Here is a 20,686-nt window from a genome sequence, read left to right as displayed (position 1 = left end):
ACCAATTAGGTTTCATGTTACTGTTATTAAGGATTAATTAGTAAATTCATGTACCTACGTACTCGTATACTTACAGTACAGATAAAATTAAAGGCATTATTGTTGCACCGAAATTGCCACAAAATTTACGATGGCTATTTATCAGCATGTACCTAAGCGGACGTTATGGTGATTTTTTAATTAAAAAATGTAATCAATTAGATTGTGACAGCCGAAGTGGTCAAATATATCGGAACACATTATTGCTATTGGATTTCCATTTGCTACGATCCTGACATACCTCTTTCGCTTCCGTTACTATCAATACTATCATAACATTCCTCATACACGCTCGCCAGTTTAGGGTGCTCTTGAGCTGGCCTTTCTTCAGGATTTCCCCGATCTGACCAGAGAAAGTCCGCCGAGGTCTGCCCCTTCCAACTCTCTCTTCTACTTCTCCTTTATACTGGTACACTCGCTTTGTTAACCTTCTTTGACTAATTCTTTCCACAAAACAAAAGACATAAGAAATAAAATCAAGTATTTTCCCAGAGTATCAGACATTCGTATATGGCCAGGGGTCGGACAAAAAGTGCGGATGACGTAAAAATGACGTAATCTTGCACACAGGATGATGTTTGAGTTTGTATTTAAACTTTCGTGTGACATGTAGTAACAAAGTAGTATTAATGAAGTAACAAAATAATCGTAAATAAATCCATGGAATTAACATGACATTTTAGAGCGTTTTCTTATACATTAGTAAATATAAATTTTGGTTTACTAATGAATGGCCCAAAAACGTTTCCCAAAGTATCACATCCCAAACTATGTTTCCCAAATTATCATTTCCCAAAAAAATGTTTGGCAAAACAACTTATCGCAATTTTTCACTTAGCAATAGTCTTTTTTGGCAAGTTATTGTTTAGCAAATAATTACTTGGTCAAGTTTCATTTTACCAAGTATTATTTAGTCAAATGTATCATTAAGCATAACTTACATGTCCCAAAATATTACATGGCATACAATTTACATACCAATAGAGGCCATAGAGGGCCTGCAGTATTTTTATTTTTGCTTTCATTTGAAATACTTTATCATTTTGGTTATGTTTTACGCAAACGGATGTAATTTGTTGAACCATGAACATATCTGCAATAATATTTTAGAATTATACAAGGACCTAAAATAAAAATTAAGGAATTAAGATTCGGTAATCAATGGGATTGGCCGGTCAAAGTATTTAGCAGATGGCGCCAGCATAGATTGCTCTGTCAATCCCTAGAATTGTGTCAAATTCTTGTTTTTTATATAGAATTTTATGCCCTAGATGCCAGCCCTTTAAGCCAAATCTCATAGAACTCAACTAGAGAAGGGGCAAGCCCCGGCAAGCTATGATGGTGCCATCTATGCAAACCATTGACAGTTGCCAATCCCATTCAGTGTAGTGTAACTGGTAAAGCGGTATCCAGACGGGATGATCAAATCGATCGATTTGATCAGAAATGAAATTGACTTGATTTTGACATTTTGATGATTAAAAATTTAATAAACATAGTAATTTTTTTGGTACTGCATTGTACCTACTATAACTTAATTTATGAAGATTACCCCCAATCTGCATTACACAGAACTGTGATTTTTTGTATTATTTCCAGTCAGAATCACGAGCTCTTTCGACCCTAATACGAGTAAAAAGTGGCCCCAAAATTTCATACAAATGCACCAAAAACTTGTGGACATTTTTTCAGTAAGAATGGAGAAAGCTATTGATCCTGAGTAGAAATATTATATAAATTCAAAATTCTAACAGAACGAATTTAGGTTCAAATTTAAATAGAGATGCCTATTTGCCAAATTTGCGAAGTGACAATTTGAGCAAACATCTTTTTGGAATATAATATTAGCCAATAAAAAACGTTTGCTAAATAAGTTTTTGTCCTAATAACATTTGACAAAGTAAAATCATGCCAAATGATAATTTGACCAAATAAGTTATATGTAAAGTGTAACTTTGCTAAAGGTTCCTTTGGGAAATGAAACTATTGCGATAAGTTTGTTGGGAAGTGAAATTTGGTGAAATGTATTTGGGCCAAACGGAAGTACACCATAAATTTTAGCTAAATATAATCGTGAAGATACAATAGCTAAACAATAACGAAGTCAATTTATTGTTCATCTGATTGACAATGTGTCAGTCAAAAACGTACTTACTCATTTCAAGTGGCGATATCGTTTAATAAAGAGGTTGATAAATGATAAGTGATAATTGTTTATGAAAATCAAAAATACTATTTGAAATCATCCTATAAGTGGTTTGACGTCATCCGCACTTTTTGTCCGACCCCTGTATATGGCAATCCAAACTTGAACAAACTGAGCAGACGTGTTTTAGATACCCGCTCGGTTATAAAAGGATTGGGGCCGACGGAAAACCCATCTGTTGATGGCGAGATTTTAGTTTTCCCTGGGATTGTATGGCATATGCAACAAGTGATTATACGCAACTGTTACTGACCCACGTTAATTATGATGCGGCAAGCAGTTATGTTTAAGTACAAATCGTGTCAAGAAATTGATAGAGATTGGTCTGTAACTATTTTGATAGCACACGCAGCGCAAGTGTTATTTTAAGTGTCAAACTTCTATGAAGTTATGACGTATACATAACACTTGCACTGCGTGCGCTATCAAAATCGATGTAGACTTAAGTTACCTCGGTACTAGTATTATATGATCTGTGCCTCGGTCTAACTTTATTTAAACACTCTTTTTTCTATTTAGTCGTAATTAGCTGTTTTAAAAGTACCTAAAAAATATCCCTGCAATTTAAGTTATTTACGAGAAATACCGTAAAATGGGGTGAGTAGGTGCAAAACTGACATTCAAAGCTCGATAACATTTTATTTTTACATATGCACACTGAATGGTGTAGGTGTATATAATAAGTGTTCCGGACGTTTGTATTTTAGTTTTTATTTTATTTTGGGTAGTTCCATTTCATAACTTTGACGATAAACAGGAAACCTACCTCACCCCGTAGTCCCTCGTATGTGGGGTGAGTTGGGCTTTCATACTAAGGTGATTTTGGAAGATTGTTGGATCGATTTTTTTTATTATGAGTATTACTATAGCTCCATATTAAATTGAAATAGGTACATTATTTTTGTAGCAGTACCCTTAAAAACCCATCTCACCCCCTTTAACCCCTTCTCTCCCCATTCATAACCCAACTCTCCCCGCGAACCCTACTCACCCCATTTTACGGTATAAAAATATCTTCTGCGTAGGTCGTCCCTTTATATCACTTCCTTGACGTTAAAAAGCATAATGGCAGTTCAAGTAAATATTTGTAGGACCGAAAGAAGAAAATTGGACGCGGAGAATACATGTGTCCAATTTTCTCCGAAGCTTAAAAAGAGATACGAACTAAACGCTTTCCATTTTTAAAAAGCGTTTTAGCGCTGATCAAAAATGCTTAATTTTTTGCACAAATCGATCGAAATTGAATTTGCATATGAAAACCGACAGGAGGGTACACACACGTCAAAGAAAAGTGATTGGTTCGTTAAGCGGTGAAAATTGTTCACACACAGATCTACTTTACTTATTATCACTGGAAATGCCAATTGTATTTAATTATGTGTTAAAAAACAGGTTCATAATTCTCAGTTTAACTAGATTTTTGTTCTTCCCTAGTGTGCAAAACGTTCAAGTTGGTCGTAGATATAGAAACGATTTGGATCTGTAATGTCAGTGTCAAACAAGTGTCAAAAGTGACGTTTTTGGACACTGACATATCCGATTCATATCGTTTCTATCTAATATTTGATGTATCTTAAAGTTCGAATATGGCTGCAAGTGGGGGTAGTTCGAAAACTTGCGCAGCTAGATGATGAATGTCAACTTTACCCAGTACAATTCAGTACCTACTCCAAGACCACGGGGACATCGCCGTCCTCGAAACGTTGGAGATAGATATATGCGATTAAGTCCCGTTTTAAATGAATAAGACGTCAGAGACAAACGCGACATTGCAGGCTGGCATGCACTGGGCCCAAGAGCGGCTTGGAGAGCAGTTGGTGAAGAGTGTCCACATTCGTCACGTCCTTCAGCCATGAGGATACGACAAGGAATACCTAATTAATAAGGAAATATCAAATCAACAGAGCATTTAATTTAGAATTAAATCGAAAGTGGAGGACCCGCACGAAGTCGCCTAATAGGTAAGTAGAGTCCAGACGAGCTGGGCTATTCGACCGATTTGATCAGGAAAATAATTGGCGCCAATCTTATCTAGCGTCTACACGTACACAAATTTAATCAGCAATTTGCATTCCATAGAAACTTTTGTGGCATTTTTGTGTCCGCACCTGCTGATTTGATCGGGGAATCAAATTAGCGTTTGCGTCCGCATGGCCTGATTCAATCGGACAATTTCATCAGATTGGCGAAAAATTGTCTCGTCTGGACTCCACTTTACATACTAACGTGGTCCTCAGTTTCCTCTCTGGATATTAACATTATTGAAAATATTTTGACACAATTGGTTGTATATTAACTACCACTGTTCCCCTACGTTTCATCGGTGCGAATAAAAAAATCGCCATGTATTTTTTAGCTACTTTACAGGAGACAAAAAAAACTGTTTATTTTCCTGTTTGTAATATATTTGTTGCACCTGTATTTTTTTCTGGTAGATCAATAGTTTTTACATGATACTTATGTAGAAAATAAACAGTTTTTTTCGTAAATTTTTACAATATAAATTATTTTAATCAGAATTTTGCTACATAGCGACTTAAATTTGGTTCACTGAAAATCGTCATGTGTAAAGTTTACACATAGCGATTTGTTGCCAAAGTAACGTAGCACGAGAAATGATACATAGCGGATTTTAGGGTCAATAAATCGCCATGTGCAACATTATCGCCATCACCCTTGACGGAAAACAATACATTTAATTTCGTTATGTGCAAAAAAGTCACATAGCTATTTATTTGTACAAATTTTGTTAGTTATTTTCAAAACTAATATAGATATAAAAAAATATTGATATAGGTCAACGGGAAATTGAAAAAGGAATTAGAATATGCCAAAATAAAAAAATCGTAAATAAACACATAGCGATTTTTTTATTCGCACCGACGGTTTGTGTTATTTTCGAATTTTTCATTATTATAAGAGTTAAAAGCATTTAAAAATATGTATGAATCCTGTTTTTCGTTCCTAATTTTTACAATTATCAAATAATCAAAAAAGTCAAACGTAGGGGCATATGTAGCCATGGTTATTAAATGATGTAAAAATATTTTCCATTATGTCAATATCCAAAGGAAAATGAGGACTAGGTTTGTATGTACAAGCGGCCGTCCCCTTTCTTCTTAAGGTGACAGTCTATTTCCAACCGCAGCTGCACTACTGTTCATTTTACTATGGAAATTGACAATAACAGTGACGCGTTCAGTACCAGGAGTGCAGCTGCGGTCAGAGATTCAATAAATTAGGAGTAGGTAGGTAGTTATTAAAATAAACCGTTTCTAGCACACATGACATCCACAATATATCAAACAGCTCGCTTTTCCCCAATTTAAGTGAGCCTCCACTCGCGAGCGTGTATTAGATTCCAGTTAATCCACACGGAGATCCCGTCTCTTAATCCAGCCGGAATAATCCGGCTTAAGAGCTTAAGGCAAATATGTGTGACAAAGGTTAGGTATGGTTTGTCGGCTTTTCATTATTTTATAATATACTAGCGACCCGCCCCGGCTTCGCACGAGTTAACAAATTATACATAAACCTTCCACTTGAATCACTCTATCTATTAAAAAAACCGCATCTAAATCCGTTGCGTAGTTTTAAAGATCTTCATACATAGGGACAGACAGCGGGAAGCGACTTTTATACTATGTAGTGATAAATTATATTGAATACTAGCGGCCCGCCCCAGTTTTGCACGGGTTTACAAATTATACACCAAAACCTTCCTCAAGAATCACTCTATCGATAGGTGAAAACCGCATGAAAAACCGTTCAGTAGTTTTTGAGTTTATCGCGGACATACAAATTGACAGACGCGGCGGGGGACTTTGTTTTATAAGGTGGAGGAAGGAGCATTCTGGGTCCGGGCCGGAGCTTCCGGCGCTTCGTTTTCTATGGAAAGCATCACGTGATCACCGGTCATCTGTCATAGAAAGTAAGCGCCGGAATCTCCGGCCCGGACCGGGTCCGGTCTTACGTGAGTCATCTATTAGAAGGACAAACTTACTTTATTTATTACGGTAGGGTAGCAAATTAGAGAAAAAGAGACATAGACGTAGTTTTATTATTGAAAACCTACATTACGATCAAACTTTTGCATCACTTACAGTGTCATTAATGATTGTAAATTGTAATATCAAGGTAAATTTAAACTTTAAACTAATGCATGATGTAAGATTTTGAAGACCCTTAGGGTCCAATTTTTAAAAGTGCATAGCCAACATGACGGCTATGACTAGAGAGTAGACTAGAAACAGGAGCCAGTCCAAAGCCGCTGCGACCTCGTCTCTCTCGCTCGGCCTTGGTGTCTCCGTCTCCATTTCTGGAATATTTCCATTTCTGGGGGACACAACCTCGTCTTCCTCACCGGAGTATGCCTCGTTTATTCTGTCATAGTTTTCAGCGCTCTGTAAAAGAAAATTTTAGTTTAGATTGATTGAATAATCAACCATTTTCACCTGAGTTGAGTGTCTTTGACGATAACGAGTAAATATTAGGATGTCAAATTAAAACAAAAAAAAAAAAAAATAATACTTTTCGTAAGCGCCCAAATTGCTGGAATTCTCCAATAGATACATTTATGTTTGTCAAATAATATATAGAACCTAAAGATGATCCTTTTCATAAAATTTATGTTACCTGTAAGCCACTGAAATGCATTCTAACTTTAATGGGACAGGAAGCAAAAAAAAACCACCTTAAACGTTCTTGAAAGAAGAGATTTACTAATTTTGAAGCACGTGGGTACCTATGATATGTGCATGGCAGAGCCTATCCGTAACGGTTGTCAATTAGGTACTCATGTAAAATTTGTGGAAGCAACCTGTTTTCTAAACAACCACGGGAGTACCTAAACACCCTGGACCGAAGATTGCACACAGTAGGCCTAGCAGAGCTTCTGTGCCTTTGGGGTCATCCGTAGAACCTGTACCTCTTGTCATCATTTATATCAATTGGAGTTAGAACTCACCTTAACAGGAGGCAAGAAGAACAAAATCCTAAACGTCCTGGAACGGAGAAGCGATTGCACTGAATGTGTCTGGCAGAGACGTTCCGCCGTTGGAGTCATCAGAAGAACCTGCAGCAATAGCGCTAGTAGAACACCGCCCATCACCGTCACGTACAGGACCACTGAAAAGAAAAATCTAAAAATAGAAACTTGGTGATCCTGATAATTCTAGTTTCTCGATAAAATTTGAAGAGGCTCCAGAAGCCAAGTTTGACAACTAGGTTGGGCCTATTCTGTTCTGATATACATTATTTAACACTCACGGATAGTAGGCACTGTGTGTATTGGCACGAGATAGTCGACGTAGCACAGCCCCACACATATGACGACGGTCGAACCAGCGTAGAACCACACGCGGGACATCTGCAGGGGCTCACTCCAGAAGGACATTAGCACGAACAACACGAGGACTGGAACAAAAATGTTAATATGTATTCAGCTTATGGTTGCATCAAGTTAAGGATTTAACCGAGGGCCAAGCAACGTAAGCTCCGAGCCGAGCGTGCAGCCAGCCTATTATGGATAGCTTTATCCATCTTTATCCACGTGATAAAATAACTGTCACTGTTTAACACCGTGGGAAAGAAAGTGACGGACACCGTTTTATCACGCTGTCACGTAGACAAGAACGACCATCATATCCGTACAGGCTAAACGCTGAAGGCGACCGCCATACATTTGTTTTACCAATGCGCTTAGCTTGGACTAAAGGGGCTCCCTTTTCTTATAGTTAGCACTAACCATAGATGAAACTTATGCATTTGTATCTAAGCCGTATTGTCACTTAAAGATTATAAACCATTAATTTGTCGTACATTACTGTTTTTTTAGAGAAGGTCATTTTTGTTTTAACCCAGCGATTAGCTTGGACAAAAGGGGCTTTTCTTACAGTTAGCAACTAATACTAAACAGCAACACCAGTTGAACCTTGTGCATTTTTATTTAAGCCGTATGGTTAACTAAAGAGTATAACATAAACCATGAGTTAGTAGTGTTAGTACAAGGAAATCAGAGGATCAAGGTCAGATAAGGTAGCTGAACGAATCTTGAGCTTTCAGCTGCAAACGGAAATAATCTTAGATTAGGAATTGTGAAATTCTTACTGACTTACCCAGCAGCGGTGTATAAAACACAACATTGAACGCCGTAGCCCTCCTCCTCAGCGCAATGTTGACCAGAAACCGGTCGCTCTGGTTGGTGTCGTTGTCGTTCGCCGTGAAGATGGTGTGCCACGCGGACGGTTCCACCACTCCTTGCTTCCATTCGATGCTCCATTCGTTGGGGATGACTTTGCTGCTTCCTGCAAACTGTATAGAGCTATAAAAAAAGTTATTGGCATTTTGGTGAGACTAAGAAACTATAAGAAATTTCTCTTGATTTTGGAGTGAGCGAGCTGGAATTTCATCCCATGGTGGTATCGTTTGTCCATCCATATCGAGCGTACTTTTATATTGGTGAGAACGAGTTGGGCTGCGAATAATAAGGGCAGAATGCCCTTAATAAGGATGGATATTCTTGGGGAAGTCCTACACCCAACAATACAGACTAACATCCGGAAGAAATCAGTTCATGTTAGGAATTAACAGGCTCGTGGGCTGAATTGGGCTAGCGAGCCATTGTTTTATGACCCTTGATATGAGGGCTCTAAAACTACTTACAATAGCCATCTTCTCATCCGCATGACTGATTTGCTCGAGGGTGATCTTCTCGTGCGGCTCCCATGGAGCGATGACTATTGAACAATGATAGTCGTCGTGAGGCCAGCTGGAAATGATAAAGCAATCAGGTGTAGCAATGTGCTTCTGCGCCTACAAGTTTCTAGAATATAGTATGATATAATAGTTAGTTAAAAACTATTTTCCCTTCCATTATTGACATGATAGTAAAATGGTGTTGATATGTTAGAAGTTCTCGCAAAAGTAATTATGTCCCCAGCTTATCAGGTGCCTAGAAATTAGAAATAGCACGGCTCACGGACAGGAAAGGATGAGGATGAATGAAAAGCACTGGAGATGCTGATGGGATGTCATGAAGGATCATGATATCCTCCTTAGGTCTATACAAGAAAAAGTGTACACAATATGATTGAATTTCCTTTGTCTTGAAATCGAACGAAACAAACGAAATGAAACTCTCTTCCGATAGAATATGGTTTAAATTGTAAGAGGTAATAGTACCTACTTAAAGTTACGGCACGACTATGGATATGACTGTTAGCCTAAGCAAGGTATGCGCGCCAATCGGCTTGCAAAAGAGAAAGAGAGGATATTAGGGTAACAAGGCTATTTACGCGTAAAGAGATCCTTACTTGTTGGTAGTTTTGGCGTAATTAAAGCACCAGCTGGTGAGATGAGTTTGGAAGTAGTAGGTCGCTTCACCGCTGTTCACCATCGTGATGGGACCTGGGTTGTCAATGTCCACAGATCCTTGGTCTTCAGAACTGAAATGACATTTCTGACATAAGCAAAAAAAAGTGTGCCGATTAATTTTTAATATCTGGGAGACCGAGCTTTGCTCGGAAAACATATAAAAACTCAAAAATGCATATTTTGAGAATCGATGAAGATAATAATATTTACTTGAAAAGGAAAAACGTGGGCCGCCAAATTTGTCCGTCGCTGAAGGTCAACTTGGTGATATTGTTAAACTTATCTGGATTCCATGCCATGCTGTCGTCCACCCAACTCTGAAACAAGTGCGATGATCACGATAATATCTTACTACTATAAAGGCTTTCGTGAAGTGTTTGCTAAATAAATTAGAGAAAGGCGAATGGATCGAAAAAACAGTAGAATCACACACACACAGACCCACTGCCGATCTTTTCTCGAGGGTTTTCACTATGAGACTCTTCAAAAAAGGATAAGGACAACTACAGTAAGGGTCTTACCGCTACTATAGCGACTCCGGTAACCATATTGGAAGTGAACGGGCTATCCTTAAGGCTGGTAATCTTAAAGTCAAAGTCAAGCCTTATAGAGACCTGAACTCTTTAGTCCGACGAGCAATAAGGATCTTACCGCTACTATAGCGACTCCGGTAACCATCTTGGATGTGAATGGGCTGTACTTAAGGCTGGTAATCTTAAAGCCGAGCCTTATTGTGACGGGGGACGCGGGCGGGAGGTGCGGGGCGCGGTCTTGAAGAAGTGCAGCCTTGAGTTTGTCAGCGTTTGACATTAGGGGGTCCACGGCTTCTGAATTTGTTGTGGAACCTAGGAGATTGTAAAATAAATTATAGGTCTGCTACTGTGACTTCTCTGAGGCGAAAGTAAATACCTATTTATTTAACCTAGATTTTACCCTTACATCTGAATGAGTAAGGGCCACTTGCACCATCCCACTAACTCGAGGTTAAGCGGTTAGACCGTTAACCCAGTATAAAATTGTACTGGTAACCATGGTAACTCCAGGTTTAACCGGTTAACCCCAGGTTAGTGGGATGGTACAAGTGGCGCAAAAGTAGGTACCTAAATGAACATTCAAACTAACACTAATCATTTTACGACGTATGTTATACGTCATTCGTCACGGCTAAAGGCTAACTCACGTTAAAACGGCCGGGGTCCGGGCCGAGGCATCCGATACTTCGTTTCCTGCCCAGCCACGGGCCGTTCAAGCGTGAATCATCCTTTTAGGTCAAACCTGCGTGTATATATATATAAAGTAGGTAGGTAACCGGTAAATTTGTAGTACACCACCAAGTACTTACTATTAGTTCCTTTAGGTGGACAATCGTAGCAGAATTTAGCTTCGACTCCGTTCCAAGCAGCGAAGCTGAAGTACCGGATCGCGAGAGGGTTGTTGTCGCGATAATCCAGGAGGGGTTCCTCGCCTTCTTTGCCAAATTGTACAGCGCCATCTGAAATACAAGTCATTTGGGCCATATATAGGCCATCCTTCGATCTTTATAGGACAGGAGTTCTCATGGTAAGGGTTCTTATAGGACAGCTTAGGGGTTCTGTGAGCCCCGGCGCCCTGGTGCACCGTAGACAGTAAAGAGGAGCGACGTTAGGAAATCCTCCTCACCAATTGGTCTTATCTATTTCGAATAGCCTAGCTAAGTTAGGGCGCCGAGATTAAATTTTTAACTTGCAACTGCGCCGCGGACACAAACAAAAAGAAACAAACGCCATACGAAAAATATATTATGATGACTCTTGTTCTTCCTCGGTCCCTCACTGCTGAGGATCGCGACAATGTGTGCTCCGTCTCGATAGTGTGCGATCATAAGCCATATGGGTCACGCACTGCATGTTGCCGCCGACCACCCTCTTCACAACATCAGACCATCTCGTGGGTGCTTTTCCTCGCGCACGCTTGCCATCCAACCCAAGATAATCTATTCTATTATGATGACAGATGCTTTGAAAAGTCACGTGGTTATGTCCATCAACGCTTGGCATCTTAGGCTAGGCCAACAGGATTTACATTAAGCGGTTAACGATTGTCTAGGTATATTAAATTACCTGTAGTAATTCTGATGAAGAACGGCCTGAATTCTATGGCAGAGAGTATACCGACGGTCGGCTTCGAGATCTTTCCGTTGCGTCGCAAGTTCCTTCGCAGCTCTGTGAACTTGTTGCCTCCTCCTCCGACAACTGTAAATTAATAAAACGTATGACTATCATCTAACTTGTATAGGGAATAGGGATATTATTATGTTGTTTTCAATAGTACAACAAAAAGATTGTCCATTCATTCCATTTCGTTACATTGACGTTAATGAGTTGAGAATAATTACCAACAATATTTGTCATAGTTATTTGAATCTATTATGAATATTATGATCTGTGAGTGGTACAAATTAAAGGATGACTTACGTTAGACCGGGGCGTGTTCGGGGCGGAGCTTCCGGTACTTCGTTTTCTATGGCAAGCATTACGTGATCACCTGTCATTTTGTCATAGAAAAATAAGCGCCAGTAGCTCCGATCCGGACACGGCCCGGTCTAACGTGAGTCATCTTTAAGTCGCAGTCAAATTGGCAGTCTGTTGATTATTAGAAACGCATTAGGTTGCGAATGCACCTATTCAGTAATTTGTTTTATCATCCACCATCTAAAACCGAGGTCTAAACAACAATCACGCAAATTAGTCTGGTGACTCCAGTGTCCCGTTGGACCTATCGCAGCCTAATTTGATAACTCGCGAACTCCGGTAATAGCTGTTAGGCAGTTTGCACACAAGTGGCCAGTTGTTAGTTACACGGTTACACATAAGTTTAACTATGTGGGAGACCGAGCTTTGCTCGGAAAACATAACTCAAAAATGCGCGTTTTCCCAGAGATAAGACAATTCTAATTCCCAGAGCAATTCTAGTTTATTTATTTATTTATTTATATATATATATATTTCGGGGATCTCGGGAACGGGTCTAACGATTTCGATGAAATTTGCTATAAGTAGGTATATGGAGGTTTTCGCGGGGGCGAAAAATCGATCTATCTAGGTTTTATTTCTGGGAAAACGCGCACTTTTGAGTTTTTATATGTTTTCCGAGCAAAGCTCGGTCTCCCAGATACTAAGTATTAACTGGGAACAGAATATTACATTAAAACTTAAGGATCACTCAGGAGTCACGCTAGACCGGGCGGGAGCTTCCGGCGCTTCGTTTTCTATGGAAAGTACCACGTGATCACCGATCAGCTGTCATGAAACAGACGTGTCGGACGCCCCGGACCTGGCTCGGTCTAGCGTGAATTATCCTTTTAACTGTACGGAGATTAGATATGAGCGCCGATAGGCATTTAGCCGGCGGCGGCGCGCCGGTCAAAATTGGTCGGCGGCGGCGGCGAATCGGCGGCGTGGCCTTGAAACACCTTCGATTAATTAAAAAAAAAATTTCAAACCAAAATTTTACCGAAAAAACATGTTTTTGCTGTAAGAAAGTTATAAAATAAATGCTTTTTCTTTTTTCAAGGATAATTTATTGAGTAATGATACGAAAAAAGTTTTATATCGTATTAACTGTGGATAGGCGGTATCGCGCTGCATCAAAGGCGGTCTTAATCTTGGCGAGGTTCAGGCCGGAAGATCTTAGCGAGGCCCTTATCTTTTGTGGTAAGTTAAAAATTGCGGATATACTGTATCAGGGAACGTCTTGTCGACAGTTCAGATATATTAAATAAATTACCTAAGGAATTAGTACACATTTTAGAAAATAGAAAATCATCGTAACTCAATAAAATTCTAAAGGAATATTTCACAAATGATAATGCTCTGGCAAATATACTGGCAAACAAACTAAAATAAACCCATTAGTTAAATTAAGAAAAGTAGATATTTACATTTCGAATTACTCAATGTATTATTAGGTAACATCAAAACGCGAGTTTTAGTGACCGCGCACATAATCTCATACTAGAGATTTTGCACACAAATGTATGTAGATTTAAGTACTTTTTTAGCGAAATAAATAGATTTAAATTTTAATTTTTTTTAAATAAAATCGACCTCCGTCATTAACCAACATCGACCCAACAAAACCGATTTATGTCAAAAAGTGAGGCCCAAGGCCGAGCTCCATGTAACACCGAAGACTTGATTTCGACGCCTCCCAATGCGAGGCCAGAGGATAAGCTGCAGGTAAGCATACAGCTAAGAATCGAACGCCAACAGCGCGCTTCTGTGCGAGGCGGAGCTACAAGAGAGCAGAGCGAGGGCGAAGGCTAATAAAGACCGAAGCCATAGTGTTAAAGATCTGGAGCTTTCCTGCGGGCGCATTCGTGCGACGCCAAAGGCCGAGCTGCAATGGAGCTAAGATCAGACAAGGACCAATGCTCAAGAGTTTTAAAAGAGGCCGAAAGCTGAGCTCCAAACAGGGCCAAAAACTTACAGGTTCAGATAGTGGCTTACTTCCATGCAAGCGATGCAAGGCCAAAGATTGAGCTGCGAGAGAGCAAAGCTTGAAATTTGATCAGTGGCCAAGTTTAAATAAGACCCGATTCCGACGCCCTTCCGCGCGAAGCCAACGGCTGGACATTTGGACGTGGAAACCATTAATATCTCAAAATTAACCCCTTTTTATACCTTTTAAAGACGATTAATCATGCTTGCAATGGTTAAATTCGCGGTAAATGACGGATGGTTAACAGTTGGCAAAATTAGTTATGCATTGGGTCGATACTCCAAAGATTCGAGTCTCACGTTAGCCAGAGTTGATTTGATCACAGGTAATTTTTTCATTGTGATTGACATATCTAGTGTATATACAATCTATAAATTGTAATGTACGTTCCACAATAAAAATGGAAGGAAATCAGTATGTTTATTACGAGCATATTGATGTTTAAATTGATATTAAAAAAATCGTTTCCCCAAGACTAGTAGCGCGGTTACTAGACAAATAAATTTGCATTTACCTTCGATATTTTTGAATTATATGGGCCTAAAATACCTTTTGAATGCCTATAAACTATTCGAAGTGGCGCCGTTATAGATCTAAACTCGATTTAAGATATATTATCTGGTTCTTAAACCTCTGAAAGTAGTAGTAACTACCAAGGTCACGCCGATGCCACGCCGATAGGGCAGCGTCGGCGGCGGCGGCGCGAAAATTTCGTCGGCGGCGGCGGCGCGCCGGCGCGGCGCTCATATCTAACGGAGATAAAGGACTATGCGTCAAAATTGCCGCAATACCAACACAGTTGAGAGTTAGGTCATTAGATAGGTATTTTTCTGTACTTAATTTCGTTCTATGGGCACCAAGCGGAATTCCATTGCAGAACTGAGAATTTGGTATTTTAGTCAAAATGTCGTCACCCTTATTACCTAGGCAATAGAGTCCACCGCCGGGCGAGCGCGGCAAATCATTCAGTGTGCTCGCCCGGCGGTGCGCGAACATCTACCCTGCAGCAATTAATTTACTTACTTGGACTTTATTGCCTAGGTAATAAGGGTGACGTCATTTTGGCTAAAATACCAATATCTCAGTTCTGCAATGGAATTCCGATTAGTGCCCATAGAAAAAAATGAAGTACATAGAAAACCTATCTATTACCTTACTCTCATTTCTGTTGGCGTTGGGTCCAGGCTCCATATAAAGTTGCCCATGGTCCTTTATTTGACTCACCTATTTCATAAACCGGATCGGTCACAGTCGGATTAGCTTTAGTGGAAAGCAGAATATGTCCATTATTAGCCGCCAGGATGGCTATGTGCATCTCCAGCGCCACGCTGGCGTCAGATATCACGTGTTGGCGGTCTTCGGCGTCGATTTTGTAGAACGTTACGTACTTGTAGCCGTGTTTGCATATGTGCTCTTTGCATTTTGCCACCACTGAAAAAAAAAATGTTGGAGACAATCTTACATAATCATTAGATAAATTATCATTAGATAAATTTGTATGGTAATAAAGGATGGGTTTGGGAAGGGATATATGTAGCAAATGGGAAAAAAGTTGTATGGCAACTACGAGTATATACATAAACGCAATATTTTATAGACAAAATTGCAATTATTTTGTTTTCCATATACTAAAATAGCGACCCGCCCCGGCTTCGCACGGGTTAATAAATTATACATAAACCTTCCTCTTGAATCACTTTATCTATTAAAAAAACTGCATCAAAATCCGTTGCGTAGTTTTAAAGATCTAAGCATACAGACAGACAGACAGCGGGAAGTGACTTTGTTTTATACTATGTAGTGATGTAGTGATGGGTTCTCAGTTGGACGGTGACGTCACATTACTTATCGTTTTGTTAGGAGAGTTTCGGAAGTGAAGTACGACTGTCGGACTTTGACTATCATTTCTGACTTTTGTATTGCTTCTGTGTCCCATATATACATTTGACCCTAAAAACAAACCTGATCGACTGATACGTACTAGTAACAAAAAAAAAATATCAAGCCTATTGTCCAATTTTAACTAATCGTAACTGAAACTTATTAGTCCCTTGTTTCCAATTTCCTAATAGAGCCGTTACGTAGAAATTTCCTAAAACGTTCAAATTCTAAACTCACGGTACTTAGTAAATTTATTAATTACTTGTAAAACACCAAAAGTATCCTTGAAGTTGTTTAAATTGAAGCGAGCAACGGAATTGGAACTTTTAAATCATTCAACTTCCATTTTAAACTTTGGCTAGTAATAATTCCTATGAAGTTCCGTGGAAAGACTGGACCGGTTTCACAAAAATGGGGATTTGAAAAGTAATCTGGCTGGATTTTTATTCTGTTATATTTTGATGAAATTTGGTAAGTAGTTTCCAAAACGTCTCGCTTGGTGCGCTGTTCAAAATCCCATACAAAATGAAACTTGACGCAAACGCGTACGTCCGTCACGATATCGAATGAAATTCACACTAAGGGTTCCAAAATGTATGTTACAACGTATCAGCATTGCGATACAGCGAGAAATTGTCGCCAGCATCCTTGGTACAATGCCTCAAGGGCTTATTTTAGATTTAAGCTAGTTATTAATTTCTTTTAGTAATTTAGCCTGACCAGTAATATATGATAATTGTCAAGAGGGCGCTGTTATTCTCATGTATAGGGTGACAATTCAGTGTAGTATGAAAAAATTAGTTCCAGTGAAATTCCGCAACATGGCGCACCCTTAATAGATCCTGGTTCACCTTTACCTCTGTATATATCTTGTTTGTAAATAAATATTACGAGTATCAAGAAACAACCCTAACCTCATTAGTTTAAACCCAAAATTTAATCTTAACATTTAAAAGCGCTCAAGTTTGAGAAACCGTTCCTAGTTTAAATATTTAACGGCCAAATGGTCCTTCGAGCCGGATCTATTTAATTATTCAACGTAACGGCTGACAAGTTCGGAAATCTTTTGAGGTCGATTCGGTTTTATTAATTTGATGTGGTATTGATTGACGGCTAGCCTAGTTCGTTGTATTTAGGTCCAGCAATGTGTGCCGTGGAGAAAATGCCTTGGGCTCGTTTCTCAAAAGCTTGTAACTTGTAATACAAGTGGAAGTCCCTTTCTAACAAAAGCTGTCAAAAAGTGTCATCCGCTTGTATTACAAGATACAAGCTTTTGCGAAACGGGCCCCAGTGCCCTGTTTATCAAAAGCTTGTAACTTTTAATACAAGTGGAAGTCCCTTTCTAACAAAAGCTGTCAAAAAGGGACTTCCACTTGTATTATAAGTTTACAAGTTACAAGCTTTTGATAAACAGGGCACAGGTCTCGGCGTTTTATCCTTTTTTCATGGCTTTCATATTGTTGTGTTACTTGTTGTTTTCTTTTATTTTTTGTCACGAATAAACGCTCTCTATTATATTCTGTTCGACGACCGGTCTGGCCTAGCGGGTAGTGACCCTGCCTGCTAAGCCGATGGTCCTGGGTTCGAATCCCGGTAAGGGCATTTATTTGTGTGATGAACACTAATATTTGTTCCGGAGTCATGGATGTTTTCTATGTATATAAGTATGTATTTATCTATATACGTATATATATCGTCGCCTAGCACCCATAGCACAAGCTTTGCTTAGTTTGGGGCTAGGTTGATGTGTGTAAGATGTCCCCCAATATTTATTTATTTATTTATTATTCAAAATGTGATAGCAGAATCGGCTCCAAGTTCAGAAATCTTTCCGTAACTGGAATGTATCAATTTGCTCTAGTTTTAGGCTCTAGTTAATGGACATTGGTTAAACTTGAGTTTAAGCAACTCATTTATTATTATTATTAGATTTAAATGGAACTTTTTAAGCTTATAGGTTTTGATGGACGTTTTATACAGGATGAAATTGTTATCTCTGACCATAGTCTGATAGCTGGATATTAGGATTATTATAAAACTTGGGAGAATTTAAATATTATTATTAATAGAAATCTGGTTTTCGAACCTAATTTTTAGAATAATCAAAAATCTAGAAAAGTCAAACGTAAAGGCATAGCTATGAATAATATACAATGTAAAAATGTCGTCCATAATGTCAATACCTATCCAGAAAGGAAAATGGGGACTACATTTGTATGGAGAAGCGGTCGTCCCCTTTCCTCTTAAGTAGCGGGGGCCTACCGCGAAAACCGAAATTCGCATATTGCGGGGATCTTTCTCTTTTACTCTCAATACGACATAATTATTAATTAGAGTGACAGTGACAGAGAAAAATGCCCGCAACTGACGAAATTCGATTATCGCGGTTATATAATAGCCAGGAATACTTAAGGTGACAGTCCATGTCCAGCCGCAGCTTCACTACTGTTCATTTTACTATGGAAATTGACAGTAACAGCGACGCGTTCAGTACCAGTAGTGCAGCTGCGGTCAGAAATGGAATGTTACCCTTATATGCAAACGTTCTAAATTTGTCCACACGCGCCCCCCTTAAAGACCTTAACTTTTTCCACGTGCCTAACGGAAAGCTACTTAAAAATAAGAAACTTACTTTCATAAGTAAAAGTACTTTTAGTTTCATTGCCGGCCTCACACAGTTTCACTAAAACAGCACAAAACAGCACACGTAGCCAATCCATAGTTGAAACGGCACTAAAAATAATGTTAGTGATAATAATAATAAAGTTAGTGATAATAAAGGAAGTGGGAGTAAACAGTGGACACACTACTCTCATAAACTTTGTGTGTGCGTTAAGCTAGCAGGGCGATAAGGGAGTGAGTAAAATATAGGGGCCGATTTTTTATTTTTTACGAGGGTTCCGTACCTCAAAAGGAAAAAACGGAACCCTAATAGGATCAATTCACTCGTGCTTCTGTCTGTCTGTCTCTAAACTACTGGGTCTAAACTTTAGAAAAAAATACACAAAAAACTTTACTTATAGATGACAGGAAAACCTATTAGAAACCCTGGGAACGCGAGTCCGAGTCGCATTTGGCCGGAAAGAAGAGCTCCTATATTCCGGGTGGGATAAATACGTAATTATAAATTGTTCCCAAAAAAAAATTACCTAAATATGTAATTTTGCGTTAAGTTACGAAAATAGTTACGTTTTCGTTAGTTAGAGGAAGCTTAAAGGACATACTTACAGTGAAAATGCGCTTACATTTTACTTACAGAATTGGGAACTCTGTAGGTATATCCACCAAATTTTACCAAAACCTGAGGGATAAAAATCAACAACAAAACAATCAACGCTCTCTGGTTCAACACATTTATTATACAACATAGGAAGTATGCAAGCATACAACATTATATACGACAATATCTGGGAGACCGAGCTATGCTCGGAAGACTTAATAATAAACTCAAAAATGCGCGTTTTCCCAGAGATAAAACCTATGCTTGATCGATTTTTGGCCCCCGAAAAATATAGCAAATTTTATCGAAATCGTTAGAGCCGTTTCCGAGATCCCCAATATATATATATATATACAACATACAAGAATTGCTCGTTTAAATGTATTATTATACTATACAACATGTTTATTATTTATTATAGTAGTGGACCCGCTGCTCTGACAATCAAATAGGAAGCGCACTATCGCGCCGGACGCCGATAACCGTCTGCTGGTCGCCGCTAATAAAATGCTCATCGGGAGGGTTAACTTTCGCTCATTATAGTTTTATTTATTTTTACAGTTGGGTAAAAAGCTAGCCAAAAATGGCTTCCATCAAATGTATGATGATTTCGTGCTTGTAAAAAGTGTGCTCATAGTATAGTGCATTATATAGAACTACTGTAAGCTCAAGAAGGCTTTAATCAACACTTTCTTTGATCGACATTAATGAGGAAAAGAAATAAAAATATTCTCGAGATACGTCGCCATTTTTTAGTTTAACCGGAAATCCGTGAGGTACCTTAAACACTATTTATTTTATTATACCTACACTAGTTTCTGAGGGCCTACCGCGAACCACGTTTTACGTGTTACCTCCCTGTCACACTTACGTACGAATTTACAAGTGCGACAGAGAGGCAACACGTCGAACGTGGTTCGCGGTAGGCGCTGCGCCCATAGCTTCGCGTAGAAGTCGTCAATCTTTCCTGAACCAAATTGTCCTTTGTTAGTAGAACATAGAAAAATCTCTATTAATAAAAACGGGACAATTGGGAGTCGGACTCGCCCACCGAGGGTTCCGTATTTTTTAGTATTTGTTGTTATAGCTGCAACAGAAATACATCATCTGTGAAAATTTCAACTGGTTAGCTATCACGGTTCATGAGATACAGTCTGGTGACAGACAGACAGACGGACAAACGGACATAGGAGTCTTAGTAATAGGGTCCCGTTTTTACCCTTTAGGTACCTACGGAACCCTAAAAACAGCTAGTTAAGCTAGCACAAATTAATAATTGATAATTACTAAAATGCCCATTTAAGCATGCAAAGCGCATTATACTAGAACAAGCTTTTAGCATTTGAATAATTTATCAAAGTGCCAATGTGATAACTGATAGTGTACTCAATTTACAATATAATGTATCGCTCAAACAGAGCGTATTCAGAAGAGTTAAATATAATACCAATTTGATTTGATAATTGCGTCACGCTCGCACAATTATC

The 20,686-nt window shown here is 38.9% G+C and overlaps 1 protein-coding gene and 1 long non-coding RNA gene across 2 annotated transcripts; one reads left to right on the top strand and one right to left on the bottom strand.

The window, feature by feature from the left end:
• Positions 1 to 708: 708 nt before the first annotated feature.
• LOC134662231 (uncharacterized) lies at positions 709 to 2,307 on the top strand. The gene is made up of 2 exons (XR_010098039.1): positions 709 to 741; positions 2,084 to 2,307. It is a non-coding gene; the product is annotated as an uncharacterized LOC134662231 (long non-coding RNA).
• Positions 2,308 to 6,423: 4,116 nt separating this feature from the next.
• On the bottom strand, positions 6,424 to 18,694 carry LOC134660894 (acetylcholine receptor subunit alpha-like). The gene is made up of 12 exons (XM_063516761.1): positions 18,612 to 18,694; positions 15,323 to 15,529; positions 11,719 to 11,850; positions 10,962 to 11,111; positions 10,271 to 10,464; positions 9,830 to 9,936; positions 9,559 to 9,690; positions 8,909 to 9,014; positions 8,362 to 8,557; positions 7,514 to 7,660; positions 7,212 to 7,372; positions 6,424 to 6,648 (listed from the first exon to the last, which is right to left on the bottom strand). Coding segments are annotated over exons 1-12 (1,737 nt in total). The 5' UTR covers positions 18,613 to 18,694; the 3' UTR covers positions 6,424 to 6,444.
• Between the last annotated feature and the right edge of the window lie 1,992 nt (positions 18,695 to 20,686).

The sequence above is a fragment of the Cydia amplana genome, chromosome 2, assembly GCF_948474715.1.
Source record: "Cydia amplana chromosome 2, ilCydAmpl1.1, whole genome shotgun sequence".
In the NCBI taxonomy this organism is placed as follows: domain Eukaryota; kingdom Metazoa; phylum Arthropoda; class Insecta; order Lepidoptera; family Tortricidae; genus Cydia; species Cydia amplana.
The sequence above is the reverse complement of the archived record's forward strand: the minus strand, read 5'-3'. Positions and strand labels throughout refer to the sequence as shown.